We start from the raw sequence: 8,640 nt of genomic DNA on the forward strand, positions 1-8,640 counted from the left end.
GCTGATGACGGCGCTGCCAGCCCTGCCGCCGGTGGTGACGCTGCCAGCCCTGCCGCTGGGGTTGGCGCTGCTACTGCTGGGGCAGGAGGCAGTGGAAGTGCAGACGCAGGTGCGAAAAGCCAGAAAGCCGCGGGCATCCTCAAGGCGATCGGCGCAGGTCTCAGCGCCGGAGGCCTCGGTATGCCAGCGGGCATCCTCAATGCGATCGGAGGAGGTCTGGGAGGATAGACCGAAGCAATCATCAAGCCATCAAGCCTCAGTTGAGCCGTCTCAAGTTGCCGACAGCACCCTTGTAGTCTTCTTTGCCTTTCGCGCTGCTCCCTGATTCGCCGATCATCGCCTCGTCCCGACTGGCTCGGGATGAGCCTGCGTGTCTTTCAACTCATTCTCGCGGCGGCAGTGATGCCGTTGCTCTGTGACCCTGAGTGCGTTCCGACAGTGAGAGGCAGATGGCATGAAGAAGGCCACGCTTTTCAATATTCACGGCCGGGCGCAGCGTCATTCGATGCCAATAGGCGGGAAGACCTCGTGAGCGTGCCATGACACCGCGAGTGCGCATGCGCGTCCCTGTCAGACTCGCTTTCACCTCGCCAGCGTAGAGGTCCGAGGATCGCTTGCGAGCCCGAACTTCCAGCGAGCTTGTCGCGGACAAGCTCACGCCAACGCGTGAATTCGCCTTGCCGAGGTGCTCCCACTTCGACCAAGGAGCTGTCGCCAAAACTACTCTAGCGGCCGCAGCCGTTGTCGGCGCCCGCCCGCGCCGTAACGGATGTTAACGTTGCCATCGATCGACGATGAAGTTCCTGTCTGTGCCTGGTCTCTTCGCAATGAGCTCTTGTCCTTGACAGGCTAGAGGCTGCCTTGCGGGCGGATGCGCGGAGGAAACAGGCCGCGGCTGATGCAGAAAGTTCCGACTCAAGCAGAATCAGATAAGCGACGACGCCAGCCTTGGCGGCAGTGACGGCACTGGCGGAGAGGTGGAAGCCTGCAAGATCTCCTTTCATTGAGGGACAGTCAAAGTGGTCGGAACGCGAGAGGTGCGGCCAGGCGGAGGTCCGGCTGGGACGAGGCAGACCGCTGTCTCAATCATCGGCTCGATTAGATCGCGCCTGGGGGCACGCCCGTTTAGACAATCCGACGTGAGGGGACGACTGGGTCTGCTTCTCCGCGCCTGTCTGGTACTGTACATGTACTAGTTCGCTCACTCGCCGGGTCGAAGCGTTGCCGAAACTCGCCGTGACAGCAGGAAAGGCCTCCCAGCACCAACGCTGACTGGTGCGTGTGGGGGGATGTGGTGGTGCTTCGGCTCGCCCTCTCGTCCCGTACCTTCGAGGCTGTAGAGTATCTGTTCGGAATAAGCGCATGGGTCTGATGCATCCTCCCGCTCGCCTGCTCTTCCTTTCGTGTGCGAGTCCCTTTGCGTTGGCCGTGCCCTAGCGGCAGCTTTGCTCGGCCCGGGTGCGCTCAGTGGATGGGCCGCGTCCGAGGCGTAGGCGGTAAAGTAGAGTTGGTCTTGGATGAATAGGACCAAGGCAGTCCGGTTCTCGCGCTCAGAGTGCTTCGCTTCTGCTCTTCCTCGCCGTCCTGTCTCAGTGCGAGAGGGGGCGTAGGCCTCTGGCGTTGATAGCCGTACAGGACCATGGGGCGCCGAAGCAGCGTCCCAAGCGTCGACCTCAGCCTTGACGGGCCACTCTGGAAGGCGAGTCGCGCCCTCGCCCTCGCATGCATCTGCTCTCTAGCGTGAGGACCGCCGTTGAGCCTCACATCATGCCGGTGCCGCTGGGGTGGCCGAGGTGACACATCCAGATCCTGTCGGGAAAGAGGCAGACGAGGAGAAGCGAGTCCCAGGCAATGCGTCAGATCGCAATAGCCGCGGAGCCTCTGCCGGACGCTGCGGCCACTCACCTTGTCTTGTAGAGCCGGAAGAGCTCCTTGACCAGGTCGCGGAAATCGACCCGCATGCTCGCTGTATAGTAGAACGTCAGTTTGCGACGGTCCCACTGCATTTCGGCAGCCACGATGGTCATCGGCAGGCCGCGTTGGCCCACTTTGGTGATACAAAGCTGCAAGGCCCGCTCTTCGTCCTGCGCCTTGGAGTAGAGCAGGCTCATGTCGGCTGGCGTCGCCTTGCCAAACAGCCGCTTGGGGTTGATAGAGCGTGTCGGTCGCACCGTGGTCGGGGAGCTGGGCGAGCTGCCGAGACCTCCTGCGCCGCCGCTGGAGGTTGCGTCGTCGGAAGTGCCGCCTCGGCCGCCGCCACCCGCAGCAATCATGGCGAGCTCGGACTGATGCGCGAGGAAGGATTGGACCTGCTCGACGGTGATGCTGTCGTTGACGACCGATCCGAGGTCCTTTCCCCGATCGGCCTCGACAATGACCAGGTCGCCTTTCGCAATGTGCTCGTCGGAGGCTCCGCGAGGTCGGAAGAAGAGGTCGGTGCGGCCTTGCTTGAACTCAACAATGTAAAGCGGCGTATCCTTGGCGAGACTGGACAGCGGCACCCCCTTGCCCAGATCCTGCAGGTCTGTCTGCTGTTGGCTGCCTGGACCAAAGCCGCTCCCTCCGCCCGAACCGCCTCCCGAGGGCGGCGGCAGGGGTCCGAGACTGGCCAGGCCGCTCATGGCAAAGTCGGTCAGCTGTGCCGGAGCCGGCAGCGAATACCCGGGCGCCATATAGGGGCCGGCGAAGCCGCCGACACCTCCAGCAGCTCCGGCGGATGGTTGGAAGCCCGCTGCAGGGGCAGGTCCAAAGGCTGCAGCGCCGCTGCCGGGGCCTCCGACACCTGCGTGGTAATGGCCACCAAGATTGACATGTTGCTGGAAAGTGCCGGTGCCGGTGCCGGTGCCGGTGCCCAGAGAGGTGTGATCGGCAATGGACGATGATCGCTGCCTCAGGTAAGCGCCGTCGTATGCCGATAGGGCCGACAGATTCTCAGCAGCGGTCAATGCCGCCGTAGAACTCCCAAGCTGGCTTCCCTGGAACACTTTGGCGGTCGGCGAGAGCGAGAAGCGCTGTGGCTGGCGCGGCGATCCGCCAGGGCTAGCCTTGACCGTGTCCGTGCCCGCTGCATGGCCATCGTCGTTGGCCCGATCGGGTCCACTCGGGCCGCGAACATCACCTCGACCGCTGCCGATTGTGGTCTGCCGCAGCTGATCGGTCATCCTCGCGATGCTGTCCCTGCGATCGTCCGGGGAACGGCCACTGGATGGAGCGGACGGCGTCATGATATCCCAGCTAGCCGACAGGCTGTCCATGCCGGCCCCGCCGCTGCTGTTGAGCGCCAGCCGCCCCGAGTGAGGCTGTCGTCCGAACTCGAGGACCGAGGCCGCCGGACTCGCGCCAAAGCCGCCGGCACTGCGTTGACCGAAGCCCGACGGCATCGAGGCGGCATGCGCACCCGACGCCGCAGCCGTGCCGGATGGCACCCTGAAGCCGCCGTCGTCTTCATGTCGTTCGTAGTGGTGCTGCTGCTCGCGATCCTGTTCCTTCTTGGCACGGTCGAGCTCCTTTTGCAGCGGGACAAAGTCCGAGTCCCCGGCAAGGTCGTCGTCGGTCAGCGCGAGGCTGCCGCTGCCAAATGGCGCAAAGGACGACGAGCGGTTCCTGCCGGACGTCGACTGCCTGTGGGCGCTTCGAGAAGGGGCTCCGAATCCGATGGTCCGGCTGACCTCAAAGCCCACGGCTCGACGCTGCCCTCCGAATGCGCCCCCTGTGTCTGGGGTCACATCGCCTGCGATTGAGTGGCGGCGGGACTCGGTACCGCCGGCTTGGCCCGTGACGGGATCGGCGTAGAAAGCCGATTGACCGAACCCTGCCGAAGGAAAGTAGCTGCCCGTGGCGCCGTCAGCGACCTTCTCCGCCAGCAGTCCTGGGTGCGAGAAGGGGAAAGCGTCATGCAAGGGCGCGGCGCTGCTGCTGGTGCTGGCGCTGGCGTTGCTGCCGATCGACAGGCCGCGGTCCCGGAGGAACCCCGGATGCGCCGATTGATGGACATCGGCAGCGCTCCCGCCTTGCATGGACGACGATGAGAAGCTGAAGCCGCGCTGGACAGCAGCATGGAACGTGTGTGGCGAGGAGCCCGTCCGGTACCTGCCGACATATCCGAACGCCTCGCCCGGCGGAGGATCGCGCTCCCAGATCGACCTTGCCGACGATCCGGAACCGATTCGCACCGTTGACAGTGAGGGGTGCGGTTCGGCGGCGCCGAGGGCCAACGATCCCGAACCGTGCAGCGCAAGGGCGGCGGCGCTCGACGTCGATCGGTGGCGCGAAGCTCGGAGATTGCCCTCGCCAAGCTCGCCCCAGCCCGACGACGCTGATTGCAGGTCGGTAGCGAAGGCAAGTCCCGCGTCAGCCGACAGCGGGCCCGTCACCTCATGGTAAACACTGTTGACGTGTTGGTCCTCCTCGTGCATGGTGGCGAGCGACTGCCCCTGCCTCGCCGAAGAGGTCGAGTCTCGCGGATGCATGTTGGTGACGCTGGAAGAGACAACGCCGGACGATGCAATTTGCGGACGCTCCAGGCTCTGCCACTGGGCAGCCGATGGCGAGAGGGGTGGGGCAGGGCTGCGGCCGAGGGCTCCTGTGTTGACTGACAGACTACGCCTGTCGATCGTCAAACGGGGTCGTCCGTTGCTGCCCACGGCTAGACCAGCACTTGCCGTCGTCGCCGCGTTGACCTCACGAGGCGAGTCGGAGCGCCGGTACGATTCTACGCGCAGCTCGTCGGTCCCACTTTCGCCGTTCTTCCCACCGCCTGGTCGCTCCGTGGCGTCCGCTTGCGACGTCTCTGTTGCACTAGGGCCCGGTGCAGGTCGGCCGGCCGCAGCGAGGCCAACAGGAGGCTGGGCCGGCGACGACTGTTTCGACCTGCGGTCAGAAGAAGGCGCCGACATGCTGGTCGAAGGCCACCGCGGTGGAACAGGGAGGTCGGCTCTGCTGTGCGGAAGGACTGTGTGACGTCGTGGCCGAGACCAGCGCCTGCGCTACCTCCAGAGGCAGTGCTTGTTGCCCTTTCGCTGCACGATGTGATGGGACGGCCAAAGACGTCTGTAGGCCTCTCGGGTGCCTGATGGCCGAGAGAGTCCCCTCTCTTCCGCCACTGGTCGAGTGCCTGGTGCAGAGTGGCAGACTGGGATGTGGTCGCGGCTGAGAAGCAGCGGGGTGGGTGATGAAAGCGGGGACTCGTTCGTCTGTTGCCGGTGCCGTTGCTCTGTTTGTACCGTTGAGCCGATCAGGGCCAGCCGCGGGCACGCGGGCGAGGCGGAGGGGCCGCTGCAGAAACACCGACGATGATGTATGGTGCGCTCGTACAGCTCGTCGCCACAGGATCGAGTGGGCTTAGCCTGAAGCCGATAGACGAGCCGGCCAGGGCTAGCGTCCGTCGAGGGGTCAGCTAGCGGTTGCGAGCAGTAGGTAGTAGTAGTGCGCATGGACGCGTTTCGGCGCCGGGCCATGAGAGCAAAGAGCGGCAGCGTTGTCCGGAGCCGTGGTTCGCGGATGCATGCAAGGTTTGGCAAAGGAGGTCGGCGGTTGCGGAAGTGGGCGGATGCATCCGATAGGTGCAGTAGTAGTGTGGAGAGCGCGGAAAATCACGACGCATTTGGGGAGTGGCGAGGCACGGTGTAAGAAAGAAGCAAGAGCGAGATGGCCAGTAGTAGCAGTCGTAGTGAGCGTCAGTTGGAGTGTTTGGCTGTCAGCGTGGAAAGCTCGGCACCGGTCTCCGAGGCCTGCAGCTTAGGCGCAAGGTCCGAGGTTGGCTTCATATCCGGGTTCCAGCATCGGTCGGTGGTCGGCATGCGGGGCCAGCCGAAGAAAGCGGGGGCTCCGTCTCCCTCGCCTCTTGGCTGCAGGCCACTCATCGCATGTAGTCGCTGGCGCGACCCGGCCTGTAGCGCGCATCCGACCCTCCCCAGAGAGCTTTGATCAGACTCACGTTGATGTGACCTCGACCGCTGCGGCCTCGAAGAGGACTGGCCAGAGCAGCGCAGAGCCAGCCTCTTTGTCGATAGTCTTGGCTTGGGTGACGGCGTGGAAGGAAGCGTGTACCAGATCCGGTATCCTGCGGCTCGGCGCAGTGACAAGTAAGCCAAGGAAGTGGGAATCGGGTATCGGTCACGGGCGCTGCTGAGCCAGTCTTGCGTATCTGCAGAGCAGGAAAAGAGGGTTTGGGCACGGCAAGGCAGGGAACCGCGCAAGCGGCAGGAGCTCGGTCAGTTGGTTGTGGATCGGATCGTGACGGCAGGAGAACCCATCATTGGGCGAAGGCAAGGGCAGGACGCGTGCAAGGCGAGGCACCAGAAGCAGTAGTAGCGACGACGCACGGGAAGCCCAAGGAGGCAAGACAGCAACAGGGCGGCGTCGGACGGGAGGTAGGGATGCTGGTGGCGGTGATCGGGATGGAAAAGGGGGATGGAGAGAAAGAGGAGGAGGACGAAGAGGCGGTGAGGATGGTGGTGGAGCCGAAGACACGACGAGGGGCGGTCAACGGCGAGCGAGACGACGACCACGACAGCGACGCGCCTATGACCTCTGCTCTGGCCGGGCCCGGCCTGGCCTCGACCACCGCCAACTCTTCCGGTCGCTCGCCGCGTGCGCGCGGGCGCCTTGCCCCCCTCCCACCGACCTGTTTCGCTCTCGCCGGCACCGCCGCCATACGCTACCTCTCTTGCGAGCGCATGCCGGCGAGCGCACTCGTCATCTCGCCTCTGCGGCGCTAGTCCCGCCACATCTGACTGCTTTGCCCCGCGCTGCGCCCCTGTCTGACGACAGGGCACGCTGACCGGCCGGCTTCGACCTCGGCCAAGCGGCACCCTGACTAGGCAGGGCGCCTTGCTTTCTGGCCAGCCAGCCAGCGCGCCTGACTCTGCGCGCATCGTCACAGCTGCTCAGACAGGTCGCTGCCCGTCTGCCTGCCCGCCCGACCGTACGCGTTGGCCTGCCCGCCTGCACGGCTTGCTTGCCTGCGTGCGTGGCCAATCGTCCGGCCGCTGACAGAGCAGCCACCTCGCTAGTCAGTCGCGCGCGAGGTCGACCCCCGCCCGGCCAGGCCACCGCCTCGGGCAAGTGGGGGGCGAACCCGCTCTCCGGCCAGGCGGTGGGCAGCGCTGTCGGGCCTGGATCGGCTTGACATGATCGCCTGGCTGAGCCCAGCTAGTCGATGTCCACAATCGGCCCGCGCAGTCGAGGCGGACGGGTGGCCACACCGTGTCACCGCGTGAAAGCCGAGCAGGTCTGATCGAGGCGAGGAGGCGAGCACAGACACGCACGCGAGTAGGAATCGGCCCCGTTGCTCGGGTCCGGGTATCCTGACCTCGCCCTCTGCGCCGTCCGACCTCTGCCACGGGTCCTCACCCGCCTCATCGCCTTGGACCACTTCCACCACTTGCCTGGTCATGCTCGAGTCAAGCCAGACGAAGCCGGCCTTATCGGACCTCTCTCGATCTCTTGGCCGGCCAGCCAGCCTGATGATGGACGGCACGGGGTTGGCCGCGACATCACGGCGAGGGGCTCCCTGTCGAGACGGCACCGAGCCAGGGCGCACCGCTACCACCACGCCTCCTCTCGCCGATGCAGCAGCAGCTCGACTACCTGGCAGCAGCCGCGGAGCAAGACCCCTCGCAACTCCCATCGAGCAAAGCATGGCGCCTTGGCCCGAACCCCATCGACGTCTCCCTGCTACTCACATTCGGACGGGGGACGCCAGCGTCAGGTAAGCCCCTCAAGGTGATGACGATGGTGCTTGGCGTTCCGGCGCTCGGTCTATCGCTTCTAGTGCTGCCTCCAACGTCTATTCTATCGGTGCTTGCGGCCGCGGATCCAGTCCATTCACATTGGGTGTTACGGCGGTCGCCGGGCCTCCTTCTGGTCGGGCCGTGCCGGAGTCGGGCCAGCCGGCAGAGTTTCGCAGGCTCGAGCAGGGCCTCGATCCTGGCGATCAGCGTCGGGAGCGCAGCAAATGCGATCTGCGAGACGACCGCTCGCGCTAGCGCCAGAGTAACGCGATCGCAGAGGCCGCGGGCTGCGAAAGGGAACGATGCAAGATGAGGTCGGGCAACCGGCTTCGCTGGAGGCCTTTGAGGGGATCCGAAAGGCACGGCAGCCTGTATTTCTATACGGGATTGACGGCCTCGGTGACGAAAAGGTGAGCCTCGACGTGCCTCCGATGCGCTAGGTCGTTGGAGTGTATCCTTTGTCGACGGCCGCGAGGGACGACGTGCGGGCGGCGGACAAGACGGCGATGCGCTCCTGAAGAAGGAGGTGGGGAGGAGAGGCGGTCCGGATGCGCCAAGGGCAAGGGTATCGTGACGATGGGAAGGGCGGCGGGAATGAAAGTCGACGGGAGGAGATGGAGGTGGTGAGAGGCGAAGAGGTCTGGAGACGAGCAAGGCGCAGTAGTGGGGATGCTGGATCGGTCCGAGCCTTACCCGTCACGAAGGCGGCAAAGCAGCTGAGGAGGCCCATCTCCAGAGCGCCGGTTTCCGTTAGACAGCCGATCCGAGGCGCTCTCTACCTTCTGGCGCCCACCCCCTCGCACGACCCCGCATCCACGCACGGGTGCATGCGCACGGTGATCTGCCCGGCAGGCACCACAGCAGAGGCATGCCTAGTTGCCCTCGCTTAACCGCCGACGAAAAGACG

General features: G+C 65.0%; 1 protein-coding gene across 1 annotated transcript; it reads right to left on the bottom strand.

Moving 5' to 3' along the window:
- Positions 1-1,760: 1,760 nt before the first annotated feature.
- On the bottom strand, positions 1,761-4,895 carry PFL1_05187 (uncharacterized protein; the record flags this gene model as incomplete). The annotated part of the gene is made up of 2 exons (XM_007882716.1): positions 1,761-1,809; positions 1,906-4,895. 2 exons carry the CDS (start codon positions 4,893-4,895, stop codon positions 1,761-1,763), a joined length of 3,039 nt encoding a protein of 1,012 aa, XP_007880907.1.
- Between the last annotated feature and the right edge of the window lie 3,745 nt (positions 4,896-8,640).

This window comes from Pseudozyma flocculosa (genome assembly GCF_000417875.1).
Source record: "Pseudozyma flocculosa PF-1 unplaced genomic scaffold scaffold00018, whole genome shotgun sequence".
Classification (NCBI taxonomy): domain Eukaryota; kingdom Fungi; phylum Basidiomycota; class Ustilaginomycetes; order Ustilaginales; family Ustilaginaceae; genus Pseudozyma; species Pseudozyma flocculosa.